The following is a 22,697-nucleotide window of genomic DNA, read 5'->3' as shown; positions in this document are numbered from 1 at the left end:
ACTGAGCGGCACTTTATTTATTTCATGTTACATTCGAGTGTAATTTACGATTGATGACTCCAGCTCATATCCCATAGGAACATGTGACGTTATTTTTTCTGAGCTGTTAATTTATTGAAATTCATCTGACGACTAGTTGAAAAATATCTATTTGTACTTCTTTTCACTTCAAAGCATGATATTTTTTAAACTAATCGCTTGCAAATCGCTTAAGGGGTTAAGGCTCAAAAAATGTTGCCTATTCTGAAAGTACATACTTACGAAAATATCTGTGCGAAACTTCATCGCAGCACATTGGTTCCATCCTCGTATGTAGTTAACAGAAATCTTTGAACGCAATTATCTGAGAATGGAGTTTCTTGAAAAGGACCGTTGCGGTGAACGTGACATCTCAAAAACTACTCAACCGATTTTCATAATTTGTTCGTATTTACATTCTGTTCGCGCGCACTGTTGGTTCTTCGGATACTTGGAATGAAAACTAAAAACTGTAAAACTTCTAATTTCACTGCGCGAACTTAAAAAAGGCGTGTATATTCGTGGACTGTATATTTTAGACTAAGCTATATTTCTCTGACCTACATTTGATCAGCTGACCAGCGACCGGCGAACGATCGTGCCAAAAAGGCCTATTGCTTCGTGTCTACCTGCATCAGATGGATGAGATAGATCGAAGAACGCTACGCGCTAGAACGGGAATAAACCATTCTCCGCTTTGTCGGAGTTGTAGGGTGGTTGTCAAAATTAAGTTTCCCTAATTTTTCTTCTTGCTTCAACATACGCCGCCCGCCTTGAAATCTCTGCGAGTTTCAATATATATCTCTCCTACTCTAACTACTGTTCAAATCTACATTTCAAATCATAGTATATAATTATATAATTCATCACAAAAACTAAGCAATATTTTCGGCTTGTGTTTTGCCAATACTCGGTGCCGCCAGTGCGACAGTTGATCGGTTGACCTTGACCCAATGCTACTGGTGATAATTCTTCTGCTGTTGGGTCGATCGAAAGTGCATTCGAGATGCAACGTATTTGTTGTTTTGCTGATATTGTGTCGGTGCTGTTGCTGTGTGGAGATAGTTTACCGAAACCATCTCGCTGTTGCTGTTATTCGTGGGCAGTCGGTCCCCTATGCTGCTACGGTGGAATGCATTTCTGCCCTGCTGGTAAGTGGTGATTTTGCTGGTTTTTCTGCTGTTTGTTTATTAGCTGGATTGCTGACTGAACTGGAAATTTTGCAGGATATTCTTCCTTCTCGCTGTGGACTCGATCACGATTGGTTGCCGGTTGATTCGTGACTTCTTGGTTGGTTCCAACGGACATTCCGCCGGACTGGGTGCGTCTCTCAGGACTTCGGTGTAAGTACCAACGAATATTCATTGGTTTGCTGCAACTATGATCGGATAGTTTTAGTGATGGTGACGTCATCGATGATGGTGTGCTGATGGATGTTGCTCGGGTGCGATACGATACGCTGGTGATTTTCGGTATGCTACGAATGTGCTGTGACTGCGATGGATCTCTACGCTGCTTTAATCGTCAAGTCGAGCTGGTCATGCTCGCCAACGACTCCGGCGTGGACATCAAGAGGATGAATTGACCACTTCTTCCTCCGCTGCAGGCTAGACGTAGTTGTACCTCGAATAAACCAAGCGTGATGTGTGGTTTTAGAACGGATTCTTCACAGAGGACAGTACAAACTCGAACATAATGCAAGCATGCAACATCAAAAAACATGGACCATCACCGAAACAAAACAGATTACCTCCGAATGTGGGGAATCAAACAAGGATACTCATTTAGCTTGAGTGCGGGTCGTCTAGCATTCCGGGAGATGACCGAAACCTGACGTTGCGACTGAGAAAGAAAATTCTGATAAGCTTTTTGAAAATAAAAAACATACATAACTTAACTGGTGGTTGCGGAGATCCTCTGGATCTCCGCAACTGGAGACATCTAGGTCTCTTCGGGTGTTGAGTTGGAGTTGTCACGGATGGGTAGCACGCAGATTTTGGAAATCCCTCTTCGGTAGCTACCATCCTTCGTTTGTACTGTTGCGACACGAATGTTTCCATCCGGTCCAGGATGAATTTCCGTGATGCGCCCCAACTACCATTTCAGTGGGGGCTGATTTTCGTCTTTCAGGACAACCATGGTCCCAATCGCTAAATTTTCCTTCCGTCGCATCCATCTGGTTCTGTTTTGCAGATCAGACAGATATTGTTCCGACCATCTTTTCCACAATTGCTGAAGAAACTGCTGATTTCGTTGCCATGCTGCTAGTCGACCTTCAGGAATACTCTCCAGGTTTGGTTCTGGTATTGCCGTTAGTGGCCGATGAATCAGAAAGTGTCCTGGAGTTAACGCTTCGAAATCTGCTGGATCGTTGCTAACAGGTGTAAGCGGACGAGAGTTTAAAATCGCTTCGATTTGTACTAGTACTGTAAGCATTTCGTCGTGAAGCAAACTTCGTGTTCCGATAGTGCGTTTGAATAGGGTTTTGAACGACTTCACTGCTGACTCCCATAGTCCGCCAAAGTTCGGCGATCGTGCTGGTATGAATTTGAAGTCTATTTTGTCCTCTGACGCTTCCCTTATCGCCTGTTCTTGAAACTGCTGATTGTTGAACAATTTACGAAGCTCGTCAAGCTCCCGTTTTGCGCCGACGAAATTTCGAGCATTGTCGCACATGATGAGTTCCGGCTTGCCTCGCCGGGATGAAAAACGTTTCAGTGTGGCCAAGAAGGCCTGGGTTGTCAAGTCTGCTGCTAATTCCAGGTGCACTGCTTTGGTGACCAGGCAAACGTAGATGGCTACAAAGCACTTCACTGGGCGATTTTTGCGATACGGGTAGCCTACTAAAAACGGTCCACAGTAGTCAACTCCAACACGACGAAACGGTAAGCATGGTGTGACTCTTTCTGGCGGTAGATCCGCCATCAGTTGATCCTGGACTCTCGGTTTCACCCGAAAGCATGCGACGCACTTATGGATTACGCTTCTTGCTAAATCACGGGCGAATGTCGGCCAGAATCGTTCTCGAACTGCCGATATCAATAACTGTTGACCCGCGTGGAACAGTTTCTGATGATAGTACTCCATTACTATCCTTGCAAGAGGGTGACGACGATCCAAAATGAACGGATGCTTTCGACTGTTCGACAGATGTGCGTGCCGTAGCCGGCCGCCAACGCAGAGTATGCCTTCAATTAGCTGAGGATCGAGCGAAAGGATCGATGAATTACGTAGTGGACGATTGTTGGTCAAATCCGCCAGCTTTTGTGGGAAACATTCTCGCTGAGACAGAGAGACAAGTGTCCGTACAGCGCCGTCGAGTTCCTTGACGGTTAAACTTCCAAGGTTTCGGCAATTCCGATTTGCAGCTTGAGCGTTGAAACGGAACCGACAAATGTATGCTGTGAGTCGCACCAATCCAGTGTAAGTTGATCGCAGGTTAAACAGCTCACCGGGAGAAACGGATTTCAGAACTGCGACAACGGCTCCTTTTTCTTCTAGTACTGATCTGTCAATGCTGTCTTCGCAAGCTTGCAGGGTTCCCGGCCAGTTATCTTGCTCCGGAAGCAGCCAGTGAGGTCCACCAAACCATAGCGATTGGTACTGCAGCTGCGCAGGCGTCATGCCGCGAGAAACTATATCGGCTGCGTTTTCAACTCCTGATACGTGATTCCAGATGCTGCCTTTCGTTATATGCTGGATTTCTGAAACTCGATTCGCAACGAATTCTTTCCATCGCGACGGTGATGATGCTAACCAGCACTTAACAATCATCGAATCTGTCCAAAAGAAAGCTGGGGCTGTGATGTGTGTGCTACTGACCACTCTTTCGTAGAGGTGGGAAAGGAGCAAAGCTGAAGAAAGCTCCAAGCGCGGAATCGTTTGGCGTTGCTTCTTCTTTTTCAGGTTCTCGAGAGGGGCGACACGGGACTTCGATGCCAGTAGGTGTACAGCAACTGACCCGCTATTGGAGATACTTCTCACGTAGATGCAGGCCCCATATGCCTTCTCAGAGGCATCACAGAACCCATGGAGCTGTATGTCGATGGTATTGGATCTGATATCAACCCAGCGAGGTACAGACAATCCCTCAAGGCCAGTCAAGTTTCGACGATATTCATGCCAGTGATCCTGCATGCTTTCGGCGAGTGGTTCATCCCAACCACAGTCAAGTTTCCACAATTCTTGAATGAACATCTTGGCCTGTATGATCACGGGCCCTACGAGTCCGAGTGGATCGAAAAGTCGAGAGACATCCGACAGAACGGTGCGCTTGGTGATGAGCGCCGATGAGTTCCACTGCGGGGTGCTGAATTGGAATCGATCTGTACTGGGTTCCCATAGTAAACCTAACGTTTTAACGGTGGATGTTGGGGAATCAAGCTGGAGAATAGTGCGATCATCTCTCAGATGTTCAGGTACCTCTAACAGAATCTCCCTGCAGTTGGAGTTCCACTTTCGTAACAAGAATCCCGCTGATTCCATTAGGCTGATCATCTCGTTGACAATCATTCTACCTTCCTCAGGTTCGTCCACTCCGGACAACATATCGTCTACATAAAAATCCTGCCGGACCACCTTCGCAGCAATAGGGTGTGTCTGTTGACCATCTTCTGCTAATGTCTGCAAACATTTTGTCGCCAAATACGGCGCGGAAGCCGTGCCATACGTGACCGTAGTCAATTGGAAGATTTTGATGGGTTCTGCTGATGAATCTCGCCATAGAATTCTTTGCAGAGGCTGATCGGCAGGCTGAACTTGCACCATGCGGTACATTTTTGCGATGTCCGCGACTAGTGCGTGACGATGTAGACGGAATCTGAGAATAACATCCAACAAATCGTCTTGTACGACAGGACCGACCATTAGAGCATCGTTCAGAGAGTACCCTGAGCTAGTTCGACATGAAGCGTCAAACACTACGCGCAGCTTCGTAGTTGTGCTGTCAGGTTTCAAAATAGCGTGATGCGGCAGGTGGTAGACGGCCTCTGGTGTGATGGTATCATCGACGACTTCGCTCATATGACCAAGAGCTTGATACTCGTGTATAAATTCACTGTACTGCGCTTTCAACTCCGGGTTCGCTGCCAGACGTCGCTCCAAACTCATAAACCGCTTAACAGCTGTACCTTTAGAATCACCGAGCTGCTTGATGATCGATTGCCTTTTTGGAAGTGTGACTACGAATCTCCCCGTCTCATCTCTGAATGTAGTCTCGCTGAAGATTTTCTCGCACGCCGACTCTTCCGTGGAATTCGTGCTGGTTGTTCGACAAGTTTCTAACTCCCAAAACTTGGCTAATTGATCTTGAATCTCGGCTGTTGAACAAACGTAGGTCGTCGAAATTGCACCGCTAGATGATGAACTGGGAACACGACCGGAAACTATCCAGCCAAAAACAGTTTTCTGCAGAGTAGGCCCGTCTTCAGTTGCCTTGTATCTACCCTCTTCAAACAGGTCGACGTAATACTCCGCCCCGATAATCATGTCAATCGGACCGGATTCATAAAACCAGGGATCGGCAAGAGCTGCTGCTTCTGGTAGACACAACTGCGATGGATTGAAGCTTGCTGTCGGTAACGCCAATGTTAGCTTCGGCAAAACATGGAAACACATCTCCTCGGCATACGACGAAATCTCACTTGACCGTGCAGCAACTGCTACACTGACGGATCTTGTTGACGCCACACTCGACGAACCAATGCCCTGAATGCACAAAAATGCTGGCGATTCACGGAACTTAAGCTTATTTGAAAAACTAGCCGTCATCAGGCAATGCTGCGAGCAAGAATCTAGCAAGGCTCGCGCAAGCAACGAATTGCCTTGACGGTCCTTAACGGTCACAAGCGCCGTCGAGAGAACAATATTGTGTGTAGGTGCGTTGGGGAGTGCTATGCATGTTTGGCTAGTGGAGGCTGTGTTGGTGTTGGACGGTAAAGTGGTTGTGTTATGCGAGTTGGCGGTGTTCGTCTGTGCATTGGTCGGATGAGTGTGTATTTGTTGGTTCGGACCGTGTTGCTTGGTTTGTGGCTGTCGTGGCTGCTGGGGTACTGTCTGAGGTCTTGACTGCGGAAGTGAAACGGAGGATCCTGCCTGCGGTGTTTCAGTATGCAGCATCGAGTGGTGACGCTGATGACAGTGATGACAGGCTCCTCTCTCGCAGGTTCTTGCAACGTGTCCTGGACGCAGACAGTTGCGACAAAGCTTACTCCTCATAACAGCGCTGATGCGATCTGGAACAGACTGCTTCTGAAACTTCACACACTGAAACGCTGAATGCCACGACTCGCCACAGAATGGACACTTCCCAGATGTCTTCACAAGCGTGTGACAAACTGCTACCTTCTGGGAACGTGGATCGCTGTTCATCTTGGATGGGATGGAAATGGATTGCAGAACGGAGCACTGACTACGCAGAAATCCCATCAAATCTCGATAATTTGGGACATCCTTGGAATTATGATGAGACTCCCATTGTCGAAGTGTCGAGGAATCCAACCTCGTGCATACCATATAGGCAAGAATCGTGCTCCAGTTCTCTGTAGACTCACCAATCTTCTCTAACATCTGCAAGTTTTTTTCAAACTGGCCGATCAGTTGACTAAGCCCGTCGTAACTCTCCTTCTTCAGTGGCTCGATGAAAAAGAGAGCATCTAAGTACGCTTTCACAAGCAGCTTTTTATTCTCGTACCGTTCTTGCAACGCCTTCCAAGCCACATCATAGTTTGCAGCAGAAATCTCGACCGAGTTAATTTCCTGGAGTGCTTCACCAGAAAGTGACGCCCTCAGGAATGTGAATTTATCGATCTCGTTCAGCTGCGTGCTTTGGTCGATGAGACTACGAAAAGTGTCACGGAATGTCACCCACTCATGAATTCGCCCACCGAAACTTGGAAGTCGTATCTCTGGAAGTTTTACTCGGGAGATAGAGGTAGACGTCCGATGCGCCGATGAATCGGAGTCGTTGTGGCTGGTATGCAACGGGTCCTTGCACAACTGCAGCTCTAGTAGCTCAGCCTTCAGGGTACAAAAACGATCGTCGAAGTCGTGCATTGCCTGGTAGTTTGTCTCTTCGAGGTGGTGCAATGCTTCCTCTTTCACTGCAGGTTCAGCACCATCCTGCTTCTTCTCCTCTTCTTCTTCCTGCAGAAGCTCCAGTTTAGCACGCACCGTATAATATTCTGCACCCACTTGCTCTAGCACGTTCAATCGCACACTTAATTGACGCGCATCCCGTTCATCGTCATAGTTCTGGATAAACTTGTCAATGAACGTTAAACTGTTCTGCAACTGTCGTTCACGCTTCAACAGTGCCTTCACTTCACGAGCCATTTTCAAATTTTACACCTCTCACTCACTGCACTGTAGAAATCAGGAACTATCACGCACTAATCACCTTCACTAGCACACCCGTTTCCGAAAATTCACCGATCGACTCGACGTTCCACGACCGCGACCTCGCGAGACAGAATACAGACTTATCAACCCAATTGACAGCAGCAAGGAATAATCAAATAAAGGAGCGGACGACAGCCAGAAATAACCAGCGTAATACCGAGACCAAATTTAATGGTGGACACGACTCATGCACTCGCCAAGAAAAAACTCGCATGCATTTGATAGCTTTATTGACCGTCACAATCTTTGGTGGCCACATGCAACAAGCCACCATACATGCACTGTACTTCCCCGGTATTCTTAGTCCAGATCCCGTCCGGATCGTGGTGCTTCCTGCTGCAATCGTCGCCGTCCAATTGTCTTCGTCGCACTCTAGTAGCGATGGCGCCGCGAAACTGCTTCACGATGGCGTCCACTGCGTTGTCCGGCGTCGAAAATGGAGCACTTCACTATTGTTCACGGCTTTTAATTGTTCAGCACTTGCCCGGCATTTAGTGTCACTTTTCAAAGGGACAACGTCCCGCCAAGTATCCGAAAACTGTCACCGTGATCCGGCTCGAAGGACCACAGTGCGCGCGAACACATTCTCTTGTACTTGAATCGTCCATTTTCATCAGAATTTTTTTGATTTTTTGTGATGATATTTTATTTAAAATTTTGAACACCTAAAACATAATTTTTTTTATATCAACACAGTTTTTCCATCGCAGAGTTTTTTTTTAATGCCGAGACCATTCAAGTTCACCAGAATACATTTTTCTTTAATAACTTTCTTACTTTTTCGATTTCAGTTGAGCGAACCACCTGGGAGAGTGTTCACCGCAAGCCTCTGCGAAAAAACTGCGCTTCGGGACGCGGCCATAATACCGATAAGTTGCAATATTTTTTTCATACTTGTTTTTATTTTCTTCGATAGTATGACTAAAAAATTGCCTTTCGCCTTCCCAAATAAAACTTGCCTGAAACTCTTTTAAAAAATCACGAACTTAAATATATTAACTGATAGCCATTGGGGTTGTAACCAGAATCAGTTTCTACTTCTAGGAAAACGCCATTTTGAAATTGGGTAGTTCGAGTTTTTTCCAATCGTATGGTTAAATTCAATCACAAGAGCGACCCATTCCAAATGTTGACTAATAGATAGGTATTTGGAATTGACAGCTGTAAAAACAGCTTTAAGTGTGTCACTCGCAGCTTTCGAACTTAAAGCACAGACTAACAGACATAACACTATGAGGGAATTCCCTCAAAAAACATCGATCCGACAATTTTCCCAGAACACTAGCTCCACCTTTTATTCACAATCCCAAACACTTATTTACTGGTGGGTTACCCCTCAGGTTTGGGAACAATTTTTCACTAGTGGTCTATCCCCCATATGCTTGTTCATATGTCAGTGGCGCCATAATTTCAAATGTGGCCACAGTCCCAACTACAAATATATTTAAAATGATCGTTAAAGCGGGCGAAGCTTTATTTTTGAGTGTTATGTCTGTTAGTCTGTGCTTAAAGATCCACATAATGAAATAGCCGAACAAATGTTTGACATAACATGTTTTCGTTTCCATATTTGCCCTTTATATTCTACTGAAAAATATTGCCAACCTAAATAAAATATAGAAAACTGTTTCCACCTTTCTTTTCACATCATCCAACAACAATTATTTAACTGTCAAACTGTCAAATTTAACCATTTGCAATACAACAGGGTTATTTTGCAAATAACTTTCGAAGTGTAAGTTTTGAACTAATAAATAGAAATGGAATATTTTAATGAATCGGATCATCTGATTAGTCTATGGGCACCCGAGCACTAAAAATATAATGTAGATGTCAAACCTGATGTCGAAGTAACTTACTAATTTCTTTTATCGAAACTTTGGTCATATTTATTTGCATGCATCTAGGCCTACGTTGATGATTTTCATTTTCTCAGTACACCCTCAAAAGAAACTTTAAACTGGGGCACCGTCAAATCTGACAATCATTCTAAAATTGTTTAATAAGCCACAAATTTTTAAAGCTCTTCACACGATTCTCGTCATTATTATTTGTCTTTACTATAGATATGAAAATAGCTTTTAATTCACATGTTTTAAATACAAAGATGATATAAATTATTTTAAACCAAAAAGTATTTTTGAATTATCAAAAAACCTGCAAGTTACAAAATATTTTTTGATTCTACATTCCCATTTCTTGGAGTCGAGAACATTTACAGCGTCATCTCTTTTCCATAATTACATAACGAGCATAAACGTATGTTAGACGTAGTTCATTGAGCTTTTATGCGACGATACAGAATAATTACATAATTCAAACAGCATAAAGACTTATTAAGATTTATAAAAATTCAAGTGAAAAAGACACTTGTTGAATCCTCCCACTAGTTGTTTTTAATAGTGATTATTTCCTCCTTATGCTCAAACACTGTCGTTCTGTCTGGTAGTTTGATTAATTCAAATTTCAAAGATGATTTGAAATTTGCATCTAAATTTTGCGTTTTTAATATTTTACATTATAGCAAGATCGCAATATTGCCTTAAAACGATGCTCGAAACTCTTGAACGTATCCAAATTCTTATTCATCATTGAATACATAGAAATGCAATTTATTTGATGATAGCAGCACGGATTACCGAAAAATTCATCTGGTTAATCTGAAAATGACATTAAAAACGCAGAAAAACTTTGATAATATTTACTACTTTGCTCAATCTAGACAAAAATCAAGGAAACTTATTGTTCGGAAACATTTTCAAGCAAGAATACGATAACAATACATTCATTTTCTCAATGTTCACTTTTTTGTGGCTCGGAGTGACAGTTTCGTTCTGGCTGGCTATGACGTTCACAATTATTGAGATTGTTTCTCCCTCTCAGGTCGTTATCAATACCAATTGTTTCATTACATTTTAAAACCTTACCTTGTGCAGAATGAGCGAATAATTCGTCGACGTTCGTCTGTTGCGCATCGAGAATGCCTACGAGGGCTTTACTAATTGTTGACAGTCTCGCTAAATATATCTCGTTATCTGAAAGCACAAGTTAGTTCACGTTATATTGAATTTATATACAGTACCTTTAAAAAAGAGTTACCCGAAAATATTTCCTCGGGTAGCTGCAACGCTTTAACCACAACATGCGATACCGCCATGTTGAATTTTTTTCAATTCAAAACAGTGAAAAGTATTAGTTAAACCTAATATATTTTTGTCATAAGGCAAAACTTATACATTTCATCGGGAACTGAAATACATCATATATGTAAAGTAAATGAGCTTTATTAAACCATGTTAAGAAAAATATGTTTATCCTTATAAAGTATATAATTTTAAATATAATAAATTCTATGAATCAAATCTAATAAATAAAATAATTACTTTTTTACGTGTAGTGTCTGTTTCTCCAAAGCAGATTATAACTACTAGAGGTCGCATGTCGCTGCTAACACTGATTATTTATCATCCCGCTCTCACATAGGCTAGGCCTATTAGTTTGACACATATTGCCCCGGGTACACACATGACAAAGTAATGGGATACAACATGCTAGCGCGAGACCCCATGTTTCAGTCCGTGAATACCAGGGATACCAGGCATATTTTTCAAATGTCTTCACATTTCATGAAAAAATGTCTTCATTTTATGTCTTCACCGACCAGGATTCTGAATCGGTTTTAGATTTTGAGCCAGAATTCTGCCAGAAATCGGTCAGACAACCGAAACAAATTTGTCTTCTAAATGAAAAACCCGTTTTCACTAGATCACTCTAGTTAGAGTGTGGCCAAGAGGCCATGACGTATCCAAACGAACATGAAATTTGACGTATTCACAATAGAAATACGTCAGATTTCTGCTCGTTTGGATACGTCAAACGCGTCTTAGCCGCACTCTAACTAGAGTGCTCTAGTTTTCACAGTCTTTCAAATGTCTTCAAAATGAAGACATGTCTTCACATCTGGCATCGCTGGTCGAGATGCATTATAGTATAGGTGTTCACATTCGTCATGTTTGAGTGTGTTGGTTTGTTGCTAGTAAAATTAATCATGGCGGCCCAGGACCGCGAAGCATATACTCAACAAACCGACCAATCGAAACGAAGCTTGTAAGCACGTGGTAAAAATAAGTATGGCGTCCGGGATCGCAAAAGAGCAAATGTTTACATCACTAACCAATCAGAATGAAGTATGGGACCACGTGCTTCTGTTTTCTTCTTCATTTCTTCTTGTTTGCCCGAAAAAAGTGACAGCTGATTCACACATAAAAAGATGTGTACACCTGTATACACCTCGATCGCTGGTGAATACATAGACTTTTCGGCTCATGTACGTACACGCCACATGACACAAATACTACATTACAAGCTGGTGGAAAATAATAAACAAAGACGGCAAAAGTAAATGGGATTGTTTTCAACCAGGAAACTTCATTAGTGTTCGTGAGACCGGTAGCAAAGAACTCAATGGAGACAATAGGTTTGTTCCAGTACATGGAAGTTACTCCCTGTTGCTCCAGAGCAAAAAATTCACTTTTCACTCCGGTTTGCCACCAGAAGAAGAAAAAAGAGAAGAAGATAGTACAGGAACGATTTTCTCCCTGTTTGCTCCGGAGTACTTCTAGTTTCTCCTGGTACTGGAACAAACCTAATAGCGCTTTGCTCCCTCTAGTAGTTATAATCTCTTTTGTTTCTCCCACCCATCAGGTTAGAATCGGTTGTGTCACTGGAGCCGGAATACGAACTGGAACCTGCCAGAATTCTAATTCATTTCCGGCTGAATTTTACTGGGTAGTCCTTATAAGCCTGACGTCTTTTTTTAATTTGAAATGACATTTGATAATTTCAAATGTCATTTTTCATTCCTTTCCCACGTTCGTTTTACCGATATACTATTTTGTCATACCGGGAAAGTCGGAGAAAAACGGAGAAAGTGATGCGGATTTACGAATAATTGCAATTATTGCTGTAAAGAACCACTGACTGTAGTTGAAAACAGCTAAATTATCCGCCACTTCAATATATTAAGATGCAATAAGCTTCTTGATACAGGAGGTATACAAAAGCTCACCTAATGTACGCAAAATTGTTGTGCTCAGCTACTGATTAGAATGTTTAAAATCGTCGACGCCAAAAGCAATTTTCGTATAAACGATAAAAATTTAGCTCCATAATTTGTTGCACAAAGCATCTGATTTTTTAAGCTAGAAGCAAGTTTATCCCAAATAAAGTGCGATGAATAGAAGAAATAAGACGTGTTTATTTTGCCTAAAACAGCGGCAAATTCTTGTGGACGACTCTTCTACCGTCAAGGCCATTAAAAAAATCTACAACATTTCCGTAAGTAGTTTTCGAGGTACCTTCATGCTGTTCATTTTTTGTTATAGAACTTTGGCTATAGTGTTAAGAGCATTTAATTGTCACGCTGCATGCAAATCCGACAAGAAAACAATCTTATAAGTTATTTTTCGGCGGTAAAAATGGCTACTTTTTTAGACAAAATTTGTACCTTTATGTTATATGATTAAGGACATGCGCAAACTTTGAGAAGATTGAAACATATTGTGAAGTGCAACGAGGGAATCCTTCAATCGACAATAAAAAATTGCGGCCCATTTCTAGCAATTTAATATTTCTTTGTAGGTTCCTTCCAAAGGATGTCGCATTTGTATAGAATGCCATTCCAATATCAGTCGTGTTTGGACCTTCAAACAAACCGTAGAGGCGGCTTCAGATTTCGATGTGGACAGTTGCTTTGTATGTAAATCAGAAAACACAATCAATGAACCCGGAGTGGATCGGGTGGTCGACTACCTCATCAAGCAGTGTAGCACCATCGATTTTGGCAATTCAGATGCGGTCAGATCATGTGTAACGTGTTTGTACTTACTAGAGATTAGTATCAAGTACGAAAAGTTGGCAAAAAATTACAAAAACGCACAACGGTTTAGCAGACAGTTTGCTACTATGAAGGAGTGCAATGTTGCCCTTTGGAAGCTTGATCTGGACTCGTTAGGCAAAATCTGTGATGGTCTCGAAAAAGAGAAGGAGGAAAAGCGAAAGAAAGGACAAAAGCGAAGTCGGGGTTCCTGGGGTGGACGAGATGAGATGGCTTCCAAAAGATTAAAACAAGAGGACGGATCTGTACTACCGGTTATGTTGACAAAACTAACTCCTACGGTGACTCCGACACGAACGGGTGGAAAGAAAAGCATGTCGCCAAACTCGCCACCAAATGTATCAAAAGGAAAAGGTATGTTATAATTTTTCCATTTATATTTTTAGGTATTCCATACTAGCAATATCGACAGCATAAGAATATCTTTTTTTTAATCTTATTTTTGTTTTTATCTGGTGCTACACCGGTGTGTTGCATGGCATGTTCAGGAGTGATTCAGTTATAAATGCATTATTTTCACAGTTCTATAATATAAAACTGAAAATTCTAAAACTAGAACTTGCTGTCCCCAGCAGCAGTTTTAGCGGGTGTTCAGATTCAGTTTAAAATTCATGTCCCGCCATGCATTCAGCGTTACTGCATTCAATTTTTTTCTCTAGTCTATCGGGTCGAAGTGTCTGTGCTGAGTACTCTTCATGTATTTAAAACACAGTTTTAAACGTGTTTTAAAATCAGCAACAAATAGAACGGCATCGTATAACAGTTTAAAATTTTAAAACAAAACTGTTCGAAATTATAAAACAAAACGCTTTGCTGGGGATGTGAATGTTTCAGTTCCAGTTCTACTTTGAAACTCCTGTACAAAATAAAACGCTCCTGAACATGCCCTAAACGTGTTTTAAAATAAGCAACAAGTAGAACGGAGTCGTATAACAGTTTTAAATTTTGAAACAAAACTGTTCGAAATTATAAAACAAAACGCTCTGCTGGGGATGTGAATGTTTCAGTTCCAGTTCTACTTTGAAACTCCTATACAAAATAAAACGCTTCTGAACATGCCCTTAGGGCTCCTGCTTAGGTCATAGACTTATATCGAAGACTACATATTGATATGCGGTCTTCGCTTATATGCTATAGCTATAGCCAGTGCGGTAAAATCTATACCGTTTATTCAAAACGTAATATCTAACAAATGTAAACAAACTGAGTTTATTATGCCAAATAAAAGCTAAGCATTGACTCTTTATCGTCCACAAATAATAGAGAAAAATGATAACTCTTTATATGTTAATTTAATCTTAAGTCAAAATGTCACACACGGTTAAATAAAACAACCTGCAGAAAAGTTCTTTTAACTTACTTTTGAGTTGTGCGTCGCTTTTGCACTTATTAGTGTTGTCAAAAACAAAAAGAGAGATTCGACTCAGTCGAGGTCTTCCGTGGAGGAAGGTACTTTTGAGTTGTTTGGGGTGAACTCAAAATTAGGTAAATTCAACTTAAATTTGAGTATAAAAAACCTATCAATGAGTTGTAATTTTTGCCGTGGTTAAATGGAAACTACCTTCAACACGGTTTACCTAATTTTAAGTTCCCCCACGATACCACGAGATTGAGTCAAAGGAACTCAATTTTAGGTAGTTTTTCGTTTCCGTGCATATAGTATACCAAAGCTTTGCTAATATTTTGTAGATGTGATGTTTTGCGTTGTGATGTTTCTCCAAGTCGACTGTAGTTAGTATGTTTTTCCAATGCCAAACCTCATATCTACACTCTCGGTTGCAATACAGCACATGAAATATATCACAACTACAAGCTCGTCTCTCAAAACGTCACAGTAAAATGTACCATCTACAAACGGTGTTGCCAAGACCACATATGTAAGACTATCAGCACCGGTGCGTAAGCAAATGCGTGTGTATTTTGATTACGCTAAACGATAATATTTTATTTAGACACCCGTTTTCGCACCGGTCGTTGGTAAATAGGTTGCCAAAATAATAATCTGTTTTTACACCGGTAGTTGTTATTATAGTTACGTTACATTTTTTTGCAATCATGCAATAAAATAATCGTTTTTTAATGATATGGATTTTATTCAGTGAAAAAAATATTGCTAGAAAGAAAATACATTTATTTATTGAATTTAATAAAACCATTTCAGTAACAAACATCGTTCTCTTTTCTAAAAATATTTTATTGCAATGATTGTAAAATTATTCAAACTGGAAATGTTTATTGAGATTAAAAGTTAATTATTGTTTCAATGAAAAAAATGCTCATACCATTAATTTTTCTGTTTGAAGCAATAAACATTGTATTATTGAATTGAATAAGACATTTTTTTGTTCCAATATTCTAAAATTCTCTATGTGCCCTCTCGCAGGTTGATGGGATTGACGGTATTGTAAACATCATCAAGCCACAATATATTCAATAGAGTTATCTAAATATAAGGACCTTCGCTCTTTTTAGTTTTTATTTGCACCAAGTTCTACTACTAGAGGTTAATTAGTTCTCATGTTAATAATCCACCAAACATTATGACTACTGAGGATTTGATTTATATAAGAAGCCCGCTTCAAGATGTTGATTACAATACGCCTCGATAGTGGTGTGTCGAGGAGGCCGGGAGGGCTGATATGAGCCTTTTGTCTGTTCTATACCTTTCCTCTATTCACCAGCTCATAACCAACAATCAATCAGTAACAAATAGATAATTGAGAAAGGATGTGCTATGTGTGGTGATTGGCTATTCAAGTATTAGTAGTGTTTGAAGTACTAATGTATGTCTCATGTGATGATCATAACTTCAGCTGTATCTTGTACCTATCTAATCTATTACGTCTCTCATATATTGTGTTTTATTTCTTCTTTTCGAGTCCTATACTGCCATTCTACACCCGCCTTCAGCTGGGTCAACAAAGATGGTGATAGTGAACCTCTTAACACTCACACATTCTCAAACGCGGTCTCAGCGGGAACCTACAAAAATGCCATCGTGCACGCGATTACGAATCGGTCACGTCCGAAAGTCTATCCTTGATCCTAGAAGCCTAGGTCCATGCCTTCAGCTGGACCAATTAAGAAAACACGCCCATACCTATTAGACAACACGTCTCATGGCGACATGACCGGGAACCCTATCGATATAAACGATCTCACTCTCTGCCAGAATTCAAACCGCGCACTGAAAATTTAATATCAGACTCACGGTTCGCGCAACCATTCAAGAACACACGTTACAAAATCACGTCAGCGCACAAACGTTAGAGCCCCTCGCGATTTTCCAAGCAACCTACGAACTCGCAAACATGATTACACCCCGGTGATAAGGTGAAAATCTCAGCAGTCATAAACTTACCAACACGATCTCAAGTGTCAACCTACAAACTCCCGCGCTCGCGCCATCATGAATCGGGATCGTCCGGAAGTATCTATCCTCGGTACAAACAATCTAGGTCCTTGTTAATTATTTAAAAAATAATAAAATTGAGAAATAACTACCATATCCACTAGACAAAACGTTCCATGGCGACATGACCGGAAACTCTAGTGATATGGGGTAACTCTCTCCCTGTCAGAATGTGATCCGTACACCGAAAACTAAAGATCAGAATGACGGTCCGCGAATATATAAATCGCTGCAGGGTTTCAAAATCGAATTTATACACGCGAAGTCATATACACGCGAGCACACGGGACAAACACGTCAACATACGAACGCTTAAGCCCTTCGCGATCATCTACGCACACCTATGCCCGCGATCGCGTAAACCTGATAACACTGCGGCAATTGTGTGAACGTTTTAGTACTTACGAAGTTACAAACGCGATCTCAAACGCCAACCCGCAAATGCGCGATCATGAATCGGTCACGTCCGGAAATCTTTAACCTTTATTCTAGCAATTTAGGTCCATACATTCAGTTGGACCAATCAAAAAAAAAAAAATAAAGCTCATATCCACTAGACCACGCGTTCTACGACGACATGATTGGGATCTCTAATGATATGGAAGAACCACCTTCCTTCTGGAATCTGAACCGTACACAAAAAATTAAGTATCAGATTCACGGTGCGCGCGATCATTCTAGAACACACGAGAATATGCGAAAGGCACACGGTTATGAAATAGAATTTATGCACGCGAAGTTACACGTTAGCACACGCGACATACAAACGCACACGCGATCGAGCACATTAACGTACAAATATTCGAGCCCTTCGCGATGATACACGCGATTCCGAGTCCCTACGCCCGCACATGCCTGAACCGTACAAAGAATATCACATTCAGAATCACGGCCCGCTACAATTGGCCTATTGCAGTGTTTTATTGGGCGACATTGCCTGTCTCGTCTGCAAATTGTAGTATGTGATTCTGACGGGGAGCCCTTCCGAGAACCTAGCTCTACAGCTCCAGTAGGACAACTCTCGAAAAAAAAAAAATATTCTAAAATTCTCTATGTGATAAAAATTCTAAGAAATGTTATAAGTTCGGAACGGACAACGAATTCTAATAACTAATGTTTACCCAGAAGTTATTGTCTGAAGCACATACTACGGCCGCTCTGAATAAGGAGTGTAATGAAAAGGATCTCATGCTAGATATTACAAACAAACTTGCGGAGAAGGAACCTTTACGACCATTCAACGATTGTTTTGCGGAAACAGTTTATACGATCAGTTTCGAATACGCTTTCGTTTTTATGTATTTCGAAGCCTTTGAAGAGGAGCTAATACTATATTGAAAAACCAGAGAAAGTTGGGTTTTACCAAATTATACGGAAGCCATCTGACGTACGTCCTTCAGACGCTGCAGTCAAATATATTCGGATGGGAGAAAAATTGCGCGTTAATGTATGTGAGAATACTGCCATACCCCAGGTAATAGACGTTTACACTGATGTTTACATAAATTTTGTAGCCCAAATGTCCATCAGCTGTGGTCATATTGTAGACAGCATAGCCGGGTAAACATATCTGGGTTTTAAGCTAGGGGCCGATCACCCTAAGAATGTATAACAAATTTGCATCAAATTAGAAAAAAAATGCATTTAATTTCCATTTTTGCATCAGCTTGGCACTCCCTCGCAGAAAAGTTTGTTTAACAAACGTCCTACGCTGATCCACTTTGTTCGACGTTTTGTTAAATGTAGGGCTAGTTTTTGTGTAGGGTTTTGACGTCTTACACGCAACGCAAACCACATTGCATGCAACGCAAAAATATTGCACGCAACGCAAAATACATTATGAATTTGTATTTTGATGGAAATAAATGCATTTAATTTCGCTGATTTTTAAAAATGCATCGCAAGTGATCTGCCCCTAGGTTTTAAGTATATTCAAAGGCAATTTTGAATCGCAGAATAGTGGGCTTATTCATGGATACTTGGTACGCTGGACTGTAACCATTCGAAATGAAAACATTATTGTACAACTTGGGCAGAACAGTATACAGTAAAACAAAAATAATTAAGTGATAGTATTTTATGCGTGGCTTCAATAATAATATTAACTTGCGTAAAATGCGTTGTTTTCCTAGGTTGATACACGGAGCACGTTGTTATAGTAATCATATCTCATCTAACTAACCTAGAACTAGAATCAGGAATCAGTAGCGACTGGTTCAAATAGCACGTTCCCCATGTTGATCGGAGATTTGTGCTTAAAAGACAATTATCAAAATTCACATTGAGAGGAAGTTCCAAACCAATATTCACCAAACACATCTAGTGCTCGTGAACAAAAGGAGTATCGTCAACTCTTTCGTGACTGCTGTGAATTGCGCTGAACCAACAATAGTTTCTCCGGAATTTCCCCTCAATGTGGATTTTGACCCATACCAAAAGTAATTTTACTTTTGCTATTAATAAATGACATCCAATTCAGATTGTATGTGTGAAACACATAACTATAATTTTTAAGCAAACAACAATTAGTGTCTGTGGTATTATAGAGTCCCGTACAGAGGAATGCGCAACGCTGCCTAAAATGATGCCATCTTCTTTGTTTCTGGCACCCATAATTTTTGCTGTAACTTTGAGTGACTTCAACCGAGTTACACAATAAATTAATATGGAGTGAATTGAAAACCCACTGTTTCGTGGCTTATAGCACTTTATTCTTGATACTATTCCATGTAATTTATTTTACATTGTTACAAAAAAGCATAATAAACTGAATACAGTGTCTTGTTTCGACGATTGAAATATTTCGCCATGATATTAACTAACTAATACATTTCTTGCATGTTCTCCGAAAGAAGAATATTTGTTTACTTTGCACGATAGGTAGCCATCTGACTGTTCGATAGGTAGATTTGGGTTCACTCTGTGCGAGCCTTTATAACATAAACAAGGCCTTAGGCAACAAGTAGCCGCTAGCCGGCGCTACTATCGGCCAATAGGCTTCCAGTAATCGATACATGAACTTTGCGTGCACCTATGGGTAAAGTAAAGTTCAATCGGAAATTCTGGTTGGTTCTAATTCGTATTCGTAATTCGTATTCCGGCTGATTTCCCGAAAAAGTTTAATTGTGTAGTATCCCGATCAGAAGCACATAACAGAAATATTTCAAAACTATATCTCGGATTGTTACTTGTTATAAATTTCTGTTATTTTAACTACTAACGAGACCTAGTTTGTAACGCAATATGTTACAAAAATTGTGTTCTGTTATAATCTTGTTATTTCATTCTGATCGGGATTCCGGCGCCAATAACACAATAATAATTACAATCGGTTGTATCGCTGGAGCTGAAATACTAACTACAACTACATCTACTTCAAGAAATAAACATTAAGTGCGTACCTTGGAGCAAATTGGTACACACGAATTTGTGGCAAGTTAATACAGATATATATTAACTGAATTCAACATTTTGTCGTCGATACGGTAATTCCAAATATAGAATCAAATAATGAGTTATTGCTCAAAAATTATAAATTTGATTCCAATTTATCAGTATGGCAAATGACATAACACGGAATCTTGCTTTCAAACAACGGTCCTGCGGGGTAGTGCCAAATTCCTAGCGTCAGCGATAAGAATTTTTTCATAATTCGAAGTAGCGTACTGTGTCTCCAACTTTTAACTCAAACAATTTGAAATTCTATTAGGTCTTCGCCTGTCAAATGCATTAGCATCGATGCGATGAGCTGAAGCGACTATAATGTAATGTAATGTTCAGATGTGCCCTTTTGAATATCATCGATGTATTTCCCAAATCAGTCTTCGAATTGTTATATTTGTTTGTCTGTGCTTAGAACGAGCCAAAGCATCATCAGGTGTTTGCCATGGCCTAAAACGGGTCTTAATCATAGGTAGGTTAAACAGTGGAACGTTCGAAAATTTTTGAACGTGACGTTCGCTGCTTACCAAATTGGTCATCAAATTCACATCCATGTATCCACAGTTTGCATAAAATTGTCGGAGTAAGTCAAAAACTATTGCAACGAATTAACAAAAGTGGCTATCCTAGAATTATAGGACATTTCCACATTGTTCGACGCGGAATACTTCTAGTAAATTTATAATAAACGTCTTGAAACAAGCAATTTCATTGTCCAACAATAAATTATAAAGTTAATTAACATTTCGTGTTACTGTTTCTAAGATCAATATTAGAAATGTTAAAATGTATTAAAAATATCATTTTTATAAGTTAAGTACAACCACCCAACCCCGTCTACTCCCGCCCTTCCCTTATTTACAGACTAAGTGAATTGAATTCCAAGTGCATTCACGTTCATGCATTTCACTATACTGCCTATGATCGCAAGTCAGTCCCATGAAGATAGGAAATCCCATAGAAAACGGGGCAAATAAGCGATCTTGGGTAGTATACAGTCGTGATTCGCTGGTTGGGCCGCAGCCTTGTCCAACTAACGAATTTGATTCGCTAGTTGGACCGACTGACTAATGTCAAAAACTCTCTAAAGGAGATGTTGGCAGTTTAAATGCATCTGTTCTTATCTCTAAGTATTGTCAGATTGATTGTCAAAGTAAATTTGGCACGAGATTTTGACGTTCAGATGCTTTTTAGTTGGACAATGGTCCAACTAGCGGAGGTCCAACTAAAAAGCGGTCCAGTTAAAAAATGTCCAACCAGCGAATCACGACTGTACACCACAACACAATATTATCCCTCGAAAATGTGATGAACCTCATTTCATCCGGTGATCCGATGGTGATGATGTAACAGGTGTGATCTGTGTCATGCCATGCGTACCTATTAGCAATTAAATCCAGCGTTTTTGAACTAAGCGCTGCAGAGTGTGTGATAAACCGTTATCGTTGTGATCTTCTTTTTACTACTGGTCCTGAATTAAAAACTTTGCGCGAGAAAAATACACGCATTTTCTTTCTTCTCGAATCTTAGTTTCCAGAGTCCCCATAATCATCACCATTTGTTCGCAGCGATCTTCGATTTTCGTTGGACACTATCATTAGCTATAAAAATTTTCGGGCTTTTACAAGCTTCAAAGCCAATGAAATTCCGCTTCTTGCTAGCATCCCATCAATCGGATCCTGGGACACATCATGCCCAGCTTGACATAATGCTACATCTTCCAGTTCAATCCAAGCTGCTTAGATGCACTAATTTTTACTTCCACGCAGAAAACATACAGCATAATAAAAACTGTGGGTAATTGAATACAAACAAATACTGTTCATTGTATCAAACGACAAAATAATTGGTGTGAATCGAAGTTTGAAAGTATATTTTCATTAAAGTTACAATAAACTTTTAATTTTAATAATTGTTTTAATTTCTGTAAACTTTAAAAAAATGTTATTGAATTCAATCAAATAATTTATTGTCTCACAACCGATAGTTTTATTTATTGAGCTCAATCCATAATTTTATTTAAAATAAAAATCTTTCACGAGTCGAATCAAAATTCACGCAGAACACTTCTACATAACATTTATCGCGAGATGCTATTTTTTACATTTTCCTTTGTTTTGCCTCCTTGCTGCGAATAGCAACGTTGGCGTCGGTTGGAAGAAGTTACCAAATATAGACACTCGCTGTAAACCGAAACGATAAGTTTCCATTTCCCAACCTGTTTACCAACCGCCGGTGCGGTGTCGTGTTATGATGACGGTTAGTAAATTGCTTATACCCACGCCCGGTGCTGATAGTCTAAAAGAGCATAATAGCAAAAGTGATCGGCAAAATGTAATAAAATAATAGTTATCAATTATCTTCCTATTATCTTCGCGAAAAATATGTAATATGCTTATACGATCCTGCAATGAGTAAATGCAGAGGTGATAATACAATTAATAGCCTCCTGTGTGCTTTAATTGTTAAATAAATTTAAAAGTTGCAAAGAAATTTTTACACGCGATTTTCTCCGTTTCACGTTTCTGTTAG

At 40.4% G+C, this 22,697-nt stretch overlaps 4 protein-coding genes across 5 annotated transcripts in view; 2 read left to right on the top strand and 2 right to left on the bottom strand.

Annotated features, from left to right (window-relative positions):
* The first annotated feature begins 633 nt into the window (after positions 1–633).
* LOC131675985 (uncharacterized) lies at positions 634–1,603 on the top strand. Its single transcript, XM_058955106.1, has 3 exons — positions 634–1,169; positions 1,245–1,361; positions 1,411–1,603. The coding sequence occupies exons 1-3, from the start codon at positions 1,135–1,137 to the stop codon at positions 1,601–1,603; spliced, it is 345 nt and encodes a 114-aa protein (XP_058811089.1). The 5' UTR covers positions 634–1,134.
* Positions 1,604–2,112: 509 nt separating this feature from the next.
* LOC131675984 (uncharacterized) lies at positions 2,113–7,350 on the bottom strand. Its single transcript, XM_058955105.1, has one exon. The coding sequence runs from the start codon at positions 7,348–7,350 to the stop codon at positions 2,113–2,115; it is 5,238 nt and encodes a 1,745-aa protein (XP_058811088.1).
* A 2,895-nt stretch (positions 7,351–10,245) lies between these two features.
* Positions 10,246–22,697, bottom strand: part of LOC131696298 (uncharacterized) — a 357,871-nt gene continuing 345,419 nt past the window's right edge. The window contains exon 2 of the mRNA XM_058984853.1: positions 10,246–10,451. The gene's annotated coding sequence lies outside the window, so the exon portion shown is untranslated. The remainder of the gene's footprint in view (positions 10,452–22,697) is intronic.
* LOC131696287 (uncharacterized) overlaps positions 12,285–22,697 on the top strand; it is a 31,897-nt gene continuing 21,484 nt past the window's right edge. For both annotated transcript variants that reach the window (XM_058984841.1, XM_058984836.1), the window contains exons 1-2: positions 12,285–12,753; positions 13,057–13,666. In XM_058984841.1, coding sequence (XP_058840824.1) covers positions 12,649–12,753; positions 13,057–13,666 — 715 coding nt within the window. In that variant the 5' untranslated portion in view covers positions 12,285–12,648. The remainder of the gene's footprint in view (positions 12,754–13,056; positions 13,667–22,697) is intronic.

Source organism: Topomyia yanbarensis, chromosome 1, assembly GCF_030247195.1.
Source record: "Topomyia yanbarensis strain Yona2022 chromosome 1, ASM3024719v1, whole genome shotgun sequence".
NCBI classification, from domain to species: Eukaryota; Metazoa; Arthropoda; class Insecta; order Diptera; family Culicidae; genus Topomyia; species Topomyia yanbarensis.
The sequence above is the reverse complement of the archived record's forward strand: the minus strand, read 5'-3'. Positions and strand labels throughout refer to the sequence as shown.